This window comes from Macrotis lagotis, chromosome 2 (assembly GCF_037893015.1).
Source record: "Macrotis lagotis isolate mMagLag1 chromosome 2, bilby.v1.9.chrom.fasta, whole genome shotgun sequence".
In the NCBI taxonomy this organism is placed as follows: Eukaryota; Metazoa; Chordata; class Mammalia; order Peramelemorphia; family Peramelidae; genus Macrotis; species Macrotis lagotis.
Window position 1 is genome coordinate 128,456,716 of NC_133659.1, and position 18,208 is coordinate 128,474,923.

The 18,208-nt window shown below is 34.8% G+C and overlaps 1 protein-coding gene across 5 annotated transcripts in view; it reads right to left on the bottom strand.

Annotated features, from left to right (window-relative positions):
• TP53BP2 (tumor protein p53 binding protein 2) overlaps positions 1 to 18,208 on the bottom strand; it is a 98,354-nt gene that overhangs the window by 19,669 nt on the left and 60,477 nt on the right. For all 5 annotated transcript variants that reach the window (XM_074222770.1, XM_074222773.1, XM_074222771.1 and 2 more), the window contains exons 4-15: positions 17,513 to 17,592; positions 16,280 to 16,381; positions 15,688 to 15,862; positions 14,284 to 14,465; positions 13,753 to 13,917; positions 13,104 to 13,332; positions 11,588 to 11,698; positions 11,133 to 11,281; positions 8,381 to 8,852; positions 6,333 to 7,099; positions 4,195 to 4,332; positions 3,309 to 3,442 (exon numbers count right to left, since the gene is read on the bottom strand). In XM_074222770.1, coding sequence (XP_074078871.1) covers positions 3,309 to 3,442; positions 4,195 to 4,332; positions 6,333 to 7,099; positions 8,381 to 8,852; positions 11,133 to 11,281; positions 11,588 to 11,698; positions 13,104 to 13,332; positions 13,753 to 13,917; positions 14,284 to 14,465; positions 15,688 to 15,862; positions 16,280 to 16,381; positions 17,513 to 17,592 — 2,704 coding nt within the window. The remainder of the gene's footprint in view (positions 1 to 3,308; positions 3,443 to 4,194; positions 4,333 to 6,332; positions 7,100 to 8,380; positions 8,853 to 11,132; positions 11,282 to 11,587; positions 11,699 to 13,103; positions 13,333 to 13,752; positions 13,918 to 14,283; positions 14,466 to 15,687; positions 15,863 to 16,279; positions 16,382 to 17,512; positions 17,593 to 18,208) is intronic.

Genomic DNA, 18,208 nt, shown 5'->3' on the forward strand with positions numbered 1-18,208 from the left:
GGGGATGGGGGAGGGAAGGGAGGATGGAGGAAAGATCATAAAATTCAAAACCTAACAGAAAATGATGGGTAGAAACTACTAATGTATATAATCGGAAAAAAATTAAATATTAATTTTTAAAAATGAATGAGTGGGAGAGAACTTTTTTCTAAAGAAATTACTTAAACATTCTTTTTGTTAAATAACCTCCAATTCCTTTTTGTTTCTCCTTCTTCCTCACTTTTCATCATCAGGTAAGATCTGTATAATACAAGAAAGGGAGAAAAAGCAAAGAAAAATATTCTAGGTCATCAACCATTGAATCCTATAATTAGATATAGGGACTATATCTAATTAGCCAACTTCATTAATTTCCAAACCACAATGAGCTAAGAGAATAGGATTTTAAGGAAGAAAAATGAATTTATTATGGGTCTGCTACGTAGTTTGTTGATCTGTTAGGTTTTGGGCATACCAAGACAAAAAGTAGAAGGGATTGAAGATTATTTAATTCATCTTCATTCTCAAGATTAAGGAAACCAGGCACCAAACTGATAGAGGCACTTACATAAGGTCACAAAGTAGTAAAAGGCAGAGGCAAAATGAAAATTCATGTTTTCAGGCTCCCAAACCACTATTTTCTGTGTCTCTCAGGGCATACCACTCACCTCTCTAAGACTAATAAAAAAGAATGGTTTATCTGCATTGGTGGAAAGGCAAGAATCCCCTATACTGACAGAATCACTGGCCTAGAAGATACTGGGGATTAAATCATTAAACTACTCATGTGAAAATCCTATTTTCAACCAGCTAAAAACAAAGACACCTGACCCATTAATTATTAAAGACTACCAAATGGAAAAAATCAAGTTATTTCACTTTGAACAAGACTAGCCAATGGCTTGGGTTTTTTTAAATGGTTGCCCTGTTGGACTGGATTCCCTTGTTGGACAGATTTTTAAGAGGGCTCCTGCATTGATCAATGTTGGAAGGGATGTGGGAAATCTGGGACACTAATATTGTTGTTGGAGCTGAGAATTCATCTAACCTTTCTGGAGAGCAATTTGGAATTACGCCCAAAGGACAACAAAAATATGCATACCCTTTGATCCAGCTATTATTATCACTATTGGGCCTATACCTTGAAGAGATTATGAAAAAGGGTAAAAAGATCACTTGTACAAAATATTCACAGCAGCCCTGTTTGTGGTGGCAAAGAATTGGAAATCGAGTGTTATCAATTGGAGAATGGCTTAATAAACTGTGGTGTAGGGGCAGCTAGGTGGCGCAGTGGATAGAGCACTGGCCCTGAAGTCAGGAGTACTTCAGTTCAAATCTGGCCTCAGACACTTAATAATTACCTAACTGTGTGGCTTTGGTCACTTAACACCATTTGCCTTACACAAACCTAAAAAAAAATGAAAATAAATAAACTGTGGAATATGTATGTGATAGAACACTACTGTTCTATTAGAAACCAGGAGGGATGGGAATTCAGAGAAGCTGGAAGGATTTGCATGAACTGATGTTGAGTGAGATGAGCAGAACCAGAAAAACACTGTATACCCTAACAGCAACATGGGGGTTATGATCAATCTTAATGGACTTGCTCATACCCTCAGTGCAACAATCAGGCACAATTTTGGGGTACCTGGAATGGAGAATACCATCTGTATCCAGAGAAAGAACTGTGGAATTTGAACAAAGACTAAAGACTATTACCTTTAATTGGGGGGGGAGTTTTGTGATTTTGATATCTCATACTTTATTTTTCTTTCTTAAGGATATGATTACTCTCTCACCACATTCAAATTAGATCAATGTATACCATGGAAACAATGTAAAGACTAGCAAATTGCCTTCGGGGGGGGGGGGAGCGAGATTGCGGGGGGGGGGAGTCGCAAAACTCAAAATAAATAAATAAATAGATAGATAGATAGATAGATAGATAAATAAATGAGTGAGTGAGCAAATAAATAAATGAATGAGTGAATAAATGGATTTTTTTTGAAAAGAGGACTCCTAGAAGCATCTCAAGAATATTGTTTATACAACTTAATGTTCTAAAATGATCCACAAGCAATAGAAAGGCAAAATAATACATGTTATAAAAGGAGGTGGGAGGGGTCATTTTGATTCCCTCTCTTTAATCCAAACTCAAAAGACCTTAGCCTAAGAGTTACATAGAAGAAATTTCTCTGGTTCTTCAGGATATGACATTTAAATACAGATTCACCCTGATAATTTTGACTTTTCCTTTATGTCTCCCTTAATCTAAGATTCCTCAAATTAGTAAAATAGGTATTGAGTGCTTTATATATTTTAACTTTAACTTATAAAAGTCCCATCCATAGACCTTTGCTATGGTCTGAGTTTAAGGTCAACATGGTTCCTATGTCACAGTGAATAATCACTGTACCCCTGCCTACTAACATGCTGTTCCTTCTCTACTCTGCTCAAGGTTTCTGACCTTCCCAATGTCTCTTAATGCTAATGTACTCTTCTGAGATTACCCTCAGATTGCCCTACATCTCATGGTTGTACATAGCTGTTTGCATGACCCTCCTTAACAACACGGACTATTTTTCTTTTTATCCTCAGTGATTAGCACAGTGTCCAACATACAAACACTTAATAAATGCTTGTGACTTGTGGATGATAGTTAATGGGATCAAAGAGAGAGAGAGATCAAAACTCTTTTTAACCCTAATATATTTTGTGAATAGTCACCTTTTTTGCCATCCTTATTTTGATATCATATTATAAAATGCATTACAATAATAATGGAGTTCCTAAGTTCCTGTCACTTTGGTGAGCTAGAGAAGTGAAAAGGAATTGTTTTCATTTCAGAAGTTTCAAAGGTTTACTATTTTCTTTTATCAATAACATTTATTTATTAAGCAAATATCCCAAAAGGAAAACATAACTCCTTTTACGAATGTAAAAGGAAAAACACTGTAAAGGAGTTGAAAATAAATTACAAGATGGACCAAATAGAAGCTGCTGTACATTTCACTGTCCTTAACACTGTTCTTAATAAAACACTGGATGACAATTTCACCTTTTCTTTGAACTCATTTAAGGTCTATTATCAATTATTTGATAATTATGTATTGCCCAATGCCACTTACATTATCTTGAATTATTTTTACTATTGTTCACACTTTCATGAAGTTATATCAACTAGGATAAAAGGACTATGAAGGCAGTAGCCTGTTGATAAACTGTCTTGCACACAGGAGATGCATAATTAACAATGAATAACTAATTTTCTGAATCTAGATTACTTCATTTGAAAAGCATCTCAGTAGGTTAAAAGCAATCCTTACCATCCATCACTATCTGCAGCATTTACATTCACACCAAACTGCACCAGGAATTTCACAATTTCTGTGTGACCAGCACAAACAGCATTATGAAGTGCTGTAATACCCTCATCATTAGGTAGACTGGGATCATCAACCTTTAAAACAAAAAGAGGGGTAAAAAATCATTCAAATTCTATGCCATGTGGAGCAGCTAGGAGGTGTAGTCAATAGAGCACTGGCCCTGGAATTAGGAGGACGTGAGTTCAAATCCAGCCTCAGACAATAATTACCTAGTTGTATGACCTTGGGCAAATTATTTAACCCCAATGCCTTGCAAAACAGAAAAATAAAATTAACATCTATCAAAACTTGCCAAAATAAATTGCACAAATAAGAAAAACACATCAAGTGATGGCACAATACAATAAAGTCAATAATAAATGCTGGGGAGGGGACAATTTTTCTAAAGAAGTTACTTTAGCATCCTTTTTGTTTCTCCTTCCTCCTCAATTTTCATCAAACAGATTTCTAGTTAGGACCTCTACAATACAGGAAAGGGAGAAAAAAAGCAAAGAAAAAATAATCTAGATCATCAGCTACCAATCTATAATTAGATCTGGGACTATATCAAATTAGCTAACATCATTAAAAAACCCAATGCATATGAACATTTAATAAATGTTTTTTCAATAGTATTATTATTCCATGAGATACATGAAAGGACTTAAGAGGACCCCATGTCCAATTTCCATACTGTCAAAGAACTGATCATCAATTTTTGAAGTTCCAAGAGCTCTAGCTCAGCCTGTAACAATTTAAGACTACTATTTTTTAATTAGTAATTTTTCAAAATGAATTCAATGTCCAAAAGCCATGTCTAAAAGCAATTTGCCAATTGTAAACGTACTTCATAAATAATTCTCTGCACGAGGTCAAATTCTCCTTCTAAAGATGAATCTAAAAGTAAAGCAAGTGGATTGAATTTCACTCTCATTCCATGAGCAATTCTCTCTGAGCCAATTTTTCTCAAATTTGTCCTTTTGCCCTGAAAGAAAAGAGAACACACAGAGTTAAGGCTTATCCTGAGAAGTAAGGATTAAAAATCAGAAACAAATTCTAATGAATAACATATAACTGGGACAAAAACTATTAAAAACACAATTAATATATAATAAGCCAGGTGTGTAATCTGATGTGGCAGAAAGCTGATTTTCTGTGAAGCATCAAAAATTAGCCACAGTTGAAGCAAATAAGTGAATTATCTACTTGACTTAGCAAGGCAAATTCTATGGGGGTTTTTTTTAAGTTGGGCAGGAATACTGAAGAAGTTTCTAATAAATACTCAAATTAGCTAATGATAGTATAAAGCAATGCTGTCACATTCAGAAAGCTCCCTACCAATTGACAGTCTGACTTAGAAAACCTTGAGTTCACTACGCTGTATTGTATTTTTATTTTGTTAAATATTTCCCATGGAATCTGGGTGGACTGCCCTACAGAGTTTTGTTGGAATTTCTTTGATGATATTACTATAGAGTACCAGTGTTCTCTGAGTGTGCCACTGGCACAGTGTGAAAAGGATTGACAATTACAGATAATGATAAAAAGAATATATTCTAAACATGATCAAGCTTATCAACATTCTAAAATATCATGATTTTTTTAAAAAGGGGGAAAAAGTAAGTGTGTGTGGATATGTGTATAAATATTAACTAAACTAAAAATATTTTTCCGTTTACTATTTTTTTTCCCAAGGCAATGGGGTTAAGTGGCTTGCCCAAGGCCACAGCTAGGTAATTATTAAGTGTCTGAGGCCGGATTTGAACTCAGGTGCTCCTGACTCCAGGGCCGGTGCCCTGTCCACGGTGCCACCTAGCTGCCCCAGCTTACTATTTTTAAAAATTTTTTTTCCCAACAGAATCCTACAAATTGAATGACAATTCTTATTTTTAAGTTCCTATTCTTTGAAAGAAAAAACTATTTTCATTTTTGTCTTTGCATCCCCTAGAACAATGCCAGACATACATAGTAGTCATCTAAAAAATGTTTATTGGCTAATTGATCTCTTATACATGGAATAATAAAATTTTCCATCATCTATTACCATCAACTAAAATTACTGGTTCCCTCACATATTTCTTTTATGCTGCCTCAAGGGAGGTCAATGAGCAAAAAAAATTTTAATGGCAATTAATATCCATTTCACATAACATGCAATGGCTAAGAACTTGTTTTTCTTTAAGAAAATGTTTTTTATAGATATAAAAGGCATAAGGGCTACACAGGTATATAAATTTATGGAACCCAAATAGGAAAACTGATAGCTATATATACAATAGGCATTTTCCCAGGAACTATGTAAGTCAGAAATGGAAAAACATGTAGCTTCCACTCTATTTGAGACTGAGAAGGAAAAATTTCAATGACTGTTTACCAAGAAAAGGACACTAAAATCTGTAAAAGGAAAAAAAAGCTACTTTTAGACACTGGCATTTAGTTTTAGTTTTCCCCTTAGACTGCCAGGTTTTCTTTGATCCCTGGAAAAGTTTCTGACTATTGTGATTTGGGACACTAGTAATCACATGCTTGCCCAGAAAAGCAGGTAAGGTCTAGTTAATATTTCATTTTAGTTAATCAAAAATGGAGTTATAGGAGTAACAGTACCCATAATATTGAATCACTAAGTCTGAATTTGGACTGGTTTCAGTTAATATAGCTCAAGCTCCCTTTCTTATTTCCTGATACTTGAGCAATAAGTGAGTATAAAAGTCATCATAATGATAGAATTTAGGGGTGGCTAGGTGGCGCAGTGGACAGGGCACCGGCCCTGGAGTCAGGAGCACCTGAGTTCAAATCCGGCCTCAGACACTTAATAATTACCTAGCTGTGTGACCTTGGGCAAGCCACTTAACCCTGTTTTCCTTGCAAAAAACCTTTAAAAAAAAAGAATTTAAAATTCTATAATGCATTAGTATCATCTTATCTCTTAACTTATATTTTATAAACTTTTTAACTACACATCTACTAATAGGTATCATTACTTACAGGAGGCAAAGAAAACTGCCCAGTGATTTCGGGAGGGCGCAAGCTAAAAGAATCTTCTCCTAATCCCTCTGGTTCTCCAGATGGGTATGGTGGGGGTGGATATGGTGGGTACTCCTCCAAATATACTTCTAGTGGAACAGATACCTCTAAATTCGGTTCTTCTACATGAGTAAGACTATTGTTATCTGGCATTCCCTCAGTCACACAATCAAGATCAGGAGTAGGCACTGATATTTCATTTTCCTCTGTAATGGCACTTTCTACTTCTTCTATGGAAACTGGTTCAGGAGAGAGAGAGACCACTTCCTTTTCTGGTTCTGCACTTAAATATGGATTCTGGATTTCAGCCGGGCTTTCAGGGCTGGCAACCACAACAGTTGGCTTGGAAGAGTAAGATGGAGTAGAAATAGTTTCCATGGCAGCTAGAGTGGTCCTCTGATACAAGAGTTTCTGAATATTTGGTCCATTTGGACCCTCTGGCTCAGTAATCGAGCTTCGCTTCTTTAGAGGCCTTGGTGCATTTGATAGTTTCTTCCGCAGAGCTTCCAAGTCAGCATCACTCTGATTTCGGTAAGGGTTGGATAAGAAGGGGAGTAGTTTTGTTGGACTGAGTGGGCGAGGAATTCGTTCATTTTCATGATTCTCCTGAGCTGAAGATATAGGTTCTGTTTCCAGTTCCGGACTGCCAGGCTTTCCCTGACTACTGGAATAGATATTTTCTGACTGTTGTTGGTTTTGAACACTAGCAATCACAGGTTTGCCATAGACTAATTAGAAGAGAAAAGATCTTGTTAATATTTTTAACTGAACAGTACAAAAAGTGATAAGTATCTGAAAAATTAGCTGGAAATAGCTATTATATATATATATATATATATAATATGTATATTACATTCAGATTAAAGTCTGAATTAGTCTTATGCTTTGACTAATGAATTCACTGGTTAAAAGTAATCTTGACTTTTAAAATATCTTCTTCAACAAATAGTTTTTAAAAGTACACCAATACTACGTAAGACTCCCACTTTTATCTTACATCCAATTCATAAAAGCAGAAAATACAACTTTCATGTCCCAGATTAAATTAAGCAATATATATTTCATGATGCAAACTTTTCAAAATCATTCAGTCAGAAGCATTCTCATTTGGCTCAAAAAACTTTCCTGAGCACCAAGAATATATACCAAAGTGGCTTCCTATTTATACTGCTCTTCCCTACAAAATTATGTTATTTCTCTCAATACTGTGTAAATCTGGAGAAAAAAGATTCCAATTAAAATAAAATGATGTAATAAGGAGACAGAATATATTCTGTGCTTCATTAAATAATTTCATTATTATTCTTAACACTGCAAATCTTGAGAAAGAAGATTCTTATTAAAAAAAAATACAATGAATTTAAATAAAATAAAATACAAAGTGAATAGAAAGAGGTAGAATATATTCTGATTCTTTTAAATGCTCTGACCAATTTCCCTTAGATTCACCCTAATTTATGTTAAGCTCAGAAAAGTTGCTTCTTTTCATAATACAATTAGGCATTATTATTCAGACAAAACTTGGTGGGCATTACTATTGTGTCTTAGTCAGAACATGTGTTTATTTATTTCATACTTAACATTTTATTTCATACTTAACATACCATTTTATACTTAACAAGTTTTCAAAATGCTTTTAGAGATTATTTCATTTAGAAATCATTTCAGACTTTAGGAGCCGATATTTAAGTCCTTAAGCTAAAACTATCTAACAGGTGCTTTCTTCACTGTAAGTATTTCAGGCACATTAAAGGTGTATTATAAAATATATCACTCAGTCTAAGAAACAAGTAAACAAAGGAGAATTAGAGTACAGTCCTCCCTAAGGTCCCTTGAATTCTACATAAGATAGATCTGTGAAATGCTGTCCCATATTAAAACAGGAATCATGAATTAAGCAAACTATTAATATAAATACAATCTACCAACTTCTAGTCCCTGAACAAAATTAAGACTATCAAGAAATGTCAGCACCCTTTCTGCCAACAGAAATGATTCTAGAACCTTACCACTTGAAAAATGAGTGCCTCGGGTATGTGTCTTGGACAAAGAACTTTGCACAGCCTGTGGGAAGTTCTTTCCAGGAGCTGGCTGCTGAGTATACATGGAATATATTGAGCTTGCTGCAACAGTCTGTGGTTTTCGGAAGGGTGGGAGAGAGGTCTCTTTGGAAGGCTGTGGGGTAAAAGGTCGAACTGCTGCAGCAGGTGGACTGTCCTGCTTGAAACTTGGAGAAAGTGCCTGGTCCTGGCCAACTGGAGGTGCACTTGGAGCCAGGGCAACTCTCTGGTGGAGCTGCTGTGGCTCTACTAATTTCTGTTTGTTTCCCCAGGATATAACATTTGATGTCAACTTCTGAAGATTTCCATCGGGCTTACTATCTGACCCTGGTGGACTGGTTTGTCCAAATGAAGGCAAATTAATCTGTTTGGGTTTTGTTGGAACGGGTGGAGGTACTTTCGCCACACTTTTGCTGGCAGTCTACAAAACAAGACAGGTAAAATGAAGAATTATGGAGTCAACTTGGTCCTGTATAGAAAATTTAATACTATAAGATACAATCATTCTCAGTAAACAGTGTTAAAATTTAAAATACCTCACAATTACTTTTGCCTATACAAAATAAAATAAATAGCACACAATACATAGGAAAGAAAAGGTAGGTGACTGAAAATATAGTATGAAATGCTAATAAAAAAGGGATCCTACTATTGCTAAAATCCACATACAACTTGACAATTTGATAGAGGGGAAAAAGAGAACCAAATGTTTTTATTTCTAAATTAAACCATATTTCAAAAATTCACATTTTGTATGTCATGGAACACTACTGTTCTACTAGAAACCAGGAGAGATGGGATTTCAGGGAAGCCTGGAGGGATTTGCATGAACTGATGCTGAGTGAGATGAGCAGAACCAGAAAAACACTGTACACCCTAACAGCAACATGGGGGTGATGTTCAACCTTGATGGACTCACTCATTCCATCAGTGCAACAATCAGGGACATTTTGGGGCTGTCTGCAATGGAGAATACCATCTGTATCCAGAGAAAGAACTGTGGAGTTTGAACAAAGTCCAAGGACTATTACCTTTAATTTAGAAAAAAACTGGTATCTTATTGTCTGATCTTGCTATCTCTTTTACTTTATGTTTCTTCCTTAAGGATATGATTTCTCTCTCATCACATTTAATTTGGATCAATGTCTACCATGGAAACAATGTAAAGACTGACAAACTGCCTTCTGTGGGGCCTGGGGGACAGAAGTAACATTAGGGGAGAAAATTGTAAAACTCAAAATAAATAAAATCTTTAAATATCTTTTAAAAAATTCACATTTTGGGATGGCTAGGTGGCACAGTAGATAGAACACCAGCCCTGGATTCAGGAGTACCCAAGTTGAAATGCGGCCTCAGACACTTAAAAATTACCTAGCTGTGTGGCCTTAGGCAAGCCACTTAATATTCACATTTTATGATTCTTATCACTTTTCCTTTGCATTACACCTCTCCCAATAATAACCCAAGAGGCAGTCTTAAAGATCAAAATTGAAAACTATTTTTAAAGATATCATAAATGGAAATTGCATGCACATCAGATTCAAAATAAGTCTTAAGGAGAGTAACACACTTTCCAAAGGGATCCAAAAGCATGGATTCAGCCCATAAGGCACCTAGTGAAGAGACAAATTTTGAATTCCCCAAAATAGAAGACAGAATCATACTAGGATCAGAACAAGGTCAAAAAAAGCAACCCAGTTACTGTTGAAATTTCTTAGCCTTCCAGACAGATGACAGTGTCTGGAGCCTACTACTGTCTATCAACTATCACTCAAAGGCAGATGTGCAGGTATGGTGCCCAAGATTCAAATTGAAGATGGAATCTAAAAATCCCAGAGCAGTTTTTATATCATTTCCCTGATCTGTCTTACAGAGGGTCCAATAGAAGGTCAGAAAAGGCAGGCTAGAAAAACATAAGGTCACAAAAGACCTGCAAGAAAGACATAGAAGGACATAGAGCTTGACCCTAACACAAAATCCCAACCTGGCCACAAGATCAGCCAAGAAGACAACAAATTAAAGAATTATTTGATGTCAGGAATTCCTGACATCACAAACCTGGAAGAGGAGTATAATTTCAAAACTACAAGCAAAACCTTAAAGAAAAACTCACAGCTTGGGCACAAGTTCAACTAGAATTCCTAGAAGAAAGGAAGTGAGTTTTAAAAAAGTTTAAAATTATATTATTAAGAAAATAAGAGTAGAAGAAGAAAAATGACAAATTCAAAAGAGTGAATGTAAAGTGCTATCCAAACTTTAAAATATTATAAAATGTCAATAGTGATTACTAATGTTATTTTCTAGTGTTCAGAAATGCTTTACAAAAACAATCTATCATCTAGGAACATTAGAAAAGTTTTAGAGCAGATGACTAAGTTGTCCTAAAAATAGAAGAAAGTTCCAAGAAGAAAGATGACTGTCATACACTCAAACCATTTTCCTGTATTCCACTGGTTCCACAGAAAGTAACAATTAAGGTTTTGTTACAAGGCCCAGAATTCATGAGGTTGCCAACAATGGTCAAAGTCTTTGTTCCCCAAATCTTCTTTAAACAATTCAGAATTAGTTTCTCAACTGAGAAGTATTTTCTTTATGCCTCATTCCCTCATCTTCCATTTCTACATCACTTGTAATCAGTACCTAGTACAGAGTCAAGACATTCTCATTTTCAACAAACTTTTAAAGATGTGTATTTACGGACCTGAGCATCTCGTAAAATGTCTTCACTGCTCTGATTTTTCCTTAGCATACCAAAAGATGGTGGAGCAGCAGCTTGGTCTACTGTGTCAAACATTGAAAAGGGGCGCACTTTCTTTTCTTTCTCCCTCAGTGGAATCTCCCCATCATCAACTGAACAAGAAAGCAAAGAATTCTTGTTAACATTTTATAAAATATTTTTACCCATACACGTTAGAATTATTTCTATAACATCTTATTAAAAGGACCTATCCTAAATGCTTTTAACCTAATATAAGGATACCATCATCATCATGCCTCAGAAGCAATATCCAAGTTCTACCATTGAATGAGAACATGGAAAAAAATTACATAGTCACTATTTTAAATATACTTATGAGACTATAAAAAAAAAAAACACAACAAACCACATACACACATACCCCCCAAGGTCCTGGCTACTTCTGCAAAAGAACTTACCTTGCTCAGCAGAGTTCGTTGAGTTTTTAGGTAGAGAGGCTGAGCTCTGGAGAGGAAAAGGATCTGTGTTTGAATGACTCCAATCATGGCCAGCTTGATGGGCTTTAGAGGCTAAAAGTATATAAAAGGTGCTATTAGTACCCTAACATTCTGAATGCTTTTTATTTATTTATTTAGGTTTTTGCAAGGCAAATGGGGTTAAGTGGCTTGCCCAAGGCCACACAGCTAGGTAATTATTAAGTGTCTGAGACAGGATTTGAACCCAGGTATTCCTGACTCCAAGGCCTGTGCTTTATCCACTACGCCACCTAGCCACCCCTCTGAATGCTTTTTAAAGGGCCATTTTACAAACTGGAAGTTTACTTTCTTAAAATATAAGGACTTCTTCATTTCTAATTTCACAATTAAAACACAAACAAAATGTATATAGCTACCAATTATATGTGCATAAGTTATATGTTATTTACATTATAATATACATAAATTGATCATATTAGATCCAAACAGTTCTGGTTCAAAGTTAATTATTATTTTTAGATGTAATAGAGCACTTTGAAATTAGATATCTGTTCTGGAAAAACTCAGGATACAAAACTTTTCCATTCCAGAAGGAACCATCGAAAACTGTTAGAGAAAGAAAATATTTTTCTCCTTTTAAAAAATTAGTCCAAAATTTAAATACTCTAATTAATGTTTCATCATAAAATATTTGTTTTCAAATTTGCCCCCTCTAAAATGGCCTGAAGGGATCTCCTTCTACATTTTGTCTATGCTAGAAAAAGAATATCATCTCAAAAGCATATAGTGAAAAAGAACTCAGATTTAATCCATGTTACTATAACAAATTCTTCATAAACTGATGAGATTTTATTCTATTCAAAAACAGTAATTTTGCTTTTTCCTCTAATTCAAACTAGATATAATCTCTATTATGATAGACCAAATGAAAAACTATATATCTGTTCTATGACAAAATTTCTTCACAGCTAGTAAAGACTTCAGGATAATGAAAAATTTTTAGCTTTATTAATTATAGATAGAGATAAGAAAAACTTTACAGACTTTTATGACTCCTACTATTCTTTCCAGGGTCCTTGGGTAAAAAGATCTTAAAGCAGATTCTTCTTTCAATGTTCTCTCATCACCAAAGTCCTGATTTAAAACCATTCCTTCCATCCAAAAATAAATAGTGAGACTACCTCTGAAAATTCCTGATGCATTTCCTATCAACAAAGACAACTCAGGAACTTCTCCACTTTCTTTCCACATTATTATGAACCCTAATATAAGAATTTCCAAATACTGAAAATACCAAGGAAAGAAAGTCAATTTCAACTATAAAAGGCAGAATATGGCTACATCAACATTTGGCATTTTTATCCACCAACAGAAGATTCATATCTCCCTCCCCTGTAAACACTGTAAGCATGCTATCAAATAAAGATTTTTAAAAATTGAACAAAATTAGTCTAAATCAAAGAACCAACTTATTCAGAAAACAAACTAGTCTCTCTACCTTTTGCTTGTGAGACAGTCGCAGCTCTCATATTAGGTAGCGTTTGTGTTTTGAGCAGATTCTCTGGTGCCTGTGTAGTTAAAGAGCCATCTGGAAAGGGTGCTTTTACCAGAAGTTCTGGCCGTGAGGGAATCCGTGGCATAGTGGAGGACTGGATATAAGGACCTACTGCTGCCACTCTACTTGGAGCTGACACCACTGGCTGAGGAAGGTTCCCATCAGATGAAATCTGAACAAAAGCATTGACATATTTTCTTCAGTGATACAGAACATATCACACCTTTTAATATATTAGAAAAGGTCATTTAAAGTTGAAGGATTCTTGATTGCAAATTTCAGTTTCCAACTATATGTTGATTATGCAATAAAAGTAAGGATCCAGAACAGAATGAAAGCGCCTTTGTAACTGACTCAACCACAGCATTAACAAACATCAGAATTAGAAGCAGCACTATACAATTAGCAGCACCAGACAGCAAAAGAAACTGGTTTCTGTGCTTTTTTTTTTAAGTATCCAGCACTAGCTGCCTTCCTTCCAGCCAAGTTTAGCTCAGCTTTTCAACAGGTTATGTGTGAAGAGGTGAGCTCAGTGGGCTCACTGTCTTTTTTCACTCCTCCCCCAGCTTGGGTCTCAAGCCCCCAGCCTTACTGGTCCATTTTCCTTTTGCTGCAGTGCTGCCTTCTTCTTCCACAGACGGTCCCGCAACTCATTCACACGCTTGTCCATGACTGCCACTTCTGAATTGCGTTTGTTCAAACATTCCCTCTGCTGCTGCAGCTTGGCATTTTGTTCCTGATTCAATTTGTTTCTTAACTGAATAAAGTGAAGTGAAGAGAAGGTAAAGAATAGGGAAAATAAGCCTTTAAGATCACAAAAATACTCCCTAAACCATGACTAAATTAAGTCCTGTCATTTCCCATCCTCGAGATGACAGCTAACTGACACCTGCTCCACTTCTGGCTGTGGTCATGAGGAATACAACAAATTTCCCACATGGGGTGCTGTTTTGCTTTTGAAAGGAGTGTTTGTGCTTTGTTTCAAGTATGGCTTTTTTTTTTTAAAGAGAAACCACAAATAACCAGTATTTCCTGGCAGTGACAATCCATAAATCTCTATGCCCCTGCCACTGTGCTTTTTACTAAAAATAATAGTTCTATTTGTTTTTAATTAAAAAGTTACCTGCAGTTCCTTGTATAGTCGATCGAGCTCAGCTACTGCAGACTGGTTGTCATGGTATCCATCAATTCTACCATTCTTCAGCATCTCCAATTGTCTGGTGAGTTCCTCAACTTTTGCCACAGCCAGAACCAGCTCTCTTTGTTTCTGCTGGAACAAACTATTCATCTGTTCGATTTCCTCCACTAGAAGGAGAACGAGAACAAGTAGTAATGATTGAAACAAAAAACAAGAATGGATTTCTTCCCAAGGAGTTTAGGGCTCTGAAAGTTTGCTCACAAAAAGCAGTTTTTCAGAAATGTCTCAGAATCAACACTCCCAAGACAAGTGAAACATGAAAATCTTCCATCATTACTCTGTGTGTGTGTGTGTGTGTGTGTGTGTGTGTGTGTGTGTGTGTGTGTGTATTGTAAACTGGATTGGATATAGGTATACCCTAAATAAGACTGTTCAATGACATTATCATAATACTGGCTAATTCATAATAATGGATTATTCATAATTCATAATACTAATGGTTAATACACTAACGAATGTGAAACCCTACAGCAATGCTGTTTAATTGCTCATTCATTTATATCAGTTTCCATGAATTATTGTTCTTCTTATAATGCTGTTTTTGTGCAACAAGACAACTTTTGCCCATATTAGAAAATGTTACTCAATAAAAACTAAGTTCAGGTTCTGTAGAACTAGATTTATAAAAAATTTTAAGAACAGATAATAAATCTGATAATAATTGGTGATAAATCAAATTATTATTATTACTGAAAAAAGGCACAAGAATCAGAGAAATCTTTAAGACTTTTACTGCATATAATCAAACTAAAAAAGAAACAATGAAAACATTTGATTTCTAAAAAGTAGCTTTGCCAAAAAAGATCCATAAGCAGGTCTAAGAAAATAACGTACAAAAAATTTCAAAAAAGCAACTTGTAAAAGAACTTGTCTCTTCTAGCACTAATCTTCTGAATATAAAAATATTTCATTACTTGTATTTGCCTACAGTTTGCATAAATGTTTAGAAGAAGGATAAAAAGGTTTAAGTCTTTGGAAGCATATCACACTTTCAAATTAGACAAAAAGCAAATATATTAAGCTTTATTTTTTCCTGGACCTTAACTAATACTTAATTTGTTCATTACTGTGATTTCATCAATTTGAAAATCTCTTGAGTGTGGAAATTCAAATAAAAAATGAAGAATGTTGCCTGGGATAAGAAAGCTTACACGACATATTAATGGTAACAAAACTGGAATGTTAACAGAGGCAAGGCTTTCTGCAGATCTGCTAGTTTCCAAAACTCTTTCTCCATCTTACACATAACAATTACTTAATCAGTATCTGTTGCTATAAATTATCTCACTTTGAACTGGACTTATATGGATTCTCTCTCAAAACACTCACCTAGTTTTCCATTACTGAGTCTTTTCTGTTCTACATGACCCTTGAGGGCTCTCACTTTTTTCAACTTGGCTTCCTGATTCTCAGCAATTTCCTTTAGTCGCTTAAGTTTTTCCTGTTCTGCAGCTTGTTGCTGCTGGCGCTGATCTTGCTGCTTTAAAAACTTCAGGCGTTGTTCCTCAAGAAAGAAACAATGAGTAGACATGTTACTTTAGACAGAAATATCACACAGTTAATGAATAGAACAAATATTAATTAGATAGTAAGACTTAGAAAATATTGATTTTACCTCTTCCCTGACAAAATTAAACCAAGAAAGAAATCTATTGAAAGGTAAAATTTTTAAAAAATCTCTCCTAGAAAACTTATATGTAACAATATATAAAGTTACTCCTATTGAAATATCAAGATTAAGTGAAACCAGTCAAAAGATTAAAAGTTATTTATGAGTTAGTAATTTAGTCAAATATTTTCCTAGAAAATAAAGTCCAAATGTTCATGCATAATACATAAATTATATTAAGGTCAAGTAATAACTTTCAGTCAAGAGGTTCATTCCACAACTAAAAACTATCCTGAAGTCAAGATGTATTACCTTGGTAGCCAACATTTGCTGCTGAGCCTCGATCTGCTGCTGTTGGCGTGATGCCATCTCCTGGAGCTCAGCAAGAGTCATATCTATCCTGGGACTATTAATCTACAAATGAAAAATCAAACCCCACTAATTACAGAAGTACCATATATCTAGTTTCCTTTCTCATGGGTTCTCTTTATTTTGCCTACAATTTAAAGTTTCATAAGAAAATTTACTACTATGGCAAAATGACTTAATCATCTGTTTATAAAAAATAGACATATTTATGGAAATTCAGAAGGTAATCTACAGAATTAACACTTAAAATTTTGAATTATACACTAAAATTAATTCTGAAATCAATTAACATAAAAGTCAATTAACTTTGGAATTATTTGTAGTAGTTTGTGTCACAACCATTTTTTCCATTGCATCAATCATAACATAAGATGGCAAAAATACCAAACCTAGAAACAGTCACCTGTCTTCAATTTGGAATATAATGTCAACAAATTACTTTAGTCTCTTGTATTCAAGAAATACTAGGTTTTAAGTAATGTTGCTATTATTACTAACAATGATATATTTTACATTGCATTTCAAGGCTTTTTAAAATATCTTAAATGCAGGACTTTCATTTGAGCCTTACAACAATGTACTATTACCTCATTTTACAGAGGAGAAAACTGTTTTGATGAAGCAAAGTAGTTTGCCCAAGATCTCTGAGTTATTAAGTATCGTGAAAGTCAAACTCAGGTCTAAGTGAATCTAAGACTAGTGATTTATGCATTATACCATTCTGCCTCTCAAAGAAGTAGTTGCTTTTAATTTGGGTCCAAAAACTTGGGTGTTTTTATTTTGATAATTATTTCACTATAACTGTTTTCTTTGATATCAAATGTATTTTATGCATTATTCTGATGAGGGTTCATTATATTGCAAAAAGAGTACATGACATGAAAAATTTAAGAATCACTGGCTTAGGCTCTAAACTAAGAAAGTTAAAAGCTACATTTACTAACTCCTTAACACCATTACAAACAAACAAAAAAAAAACCACCCAACTCAGATTCACCACAGGAGTTCAGTGTACTTGCATCAGGTGAGAAGCAGCTTAGTATAAAATAGCAGAAAAGGGCAGAAGGTCTAGAGTTCTAATCTTACCACTTAATGTAGCCCTGACAAGTAATCCCTCTGATATTGCTATTTAGAAAATGTGTACCATTATCACAAAACATTCAAATAAATACTTACACCATTCTCAATTCTTCGGTCATTAGGAATTTTAACCCCATTCCTTTTTGAAATAGGATCCTGAATTCTTGGTCCACTCACTAAAAAAAAAATTCAAAGCTATACATTAAAACTAAGTGATAGAAATATAAATGAAGCATGTTTCCACCATCCCCATTTTCAATTGAATGTTTATTATAAAATGACACTTCTAATAACATTGAATAAGTCCTTATAATTACAAACAAATTATTTGAATCTATGTGTGACAGTGCTGAGTAAATGGTAAAAAATTGGGAGAAAAAGAATACTACCTTGGAAAAATATATAAAAAATATCTCGGATGGCTAGGTGGCATAGCGGATAAAAGCATCAGCCCTGGAGTCAGGAGTACTTGGGGTCAAATCCAGTCTTAGACATTTAATAATTACCTAACTGTGTGGCCTTGGGCAAGCCACTTAACCCTGTTTGCCTTGCAAAAACCTAAAAAAAAAAAATCTCAAAGGAAGAAACAAATCTATACCCTAACAGAGAAACAATGCCTTAGTTCTCAATAGATAGATAAGATAGATATACTTTATTAACTAGTGACTCAAACTTTCATCTTAAAATTTATGGAGTTGGGGCAGCTAGGTGGCGCAGTGGATAAAGCACCAGCCCTGGAGTCAGGAGTACCTGGGTTCAAATATGACCTCAGACACTTAATAATTACCTAGC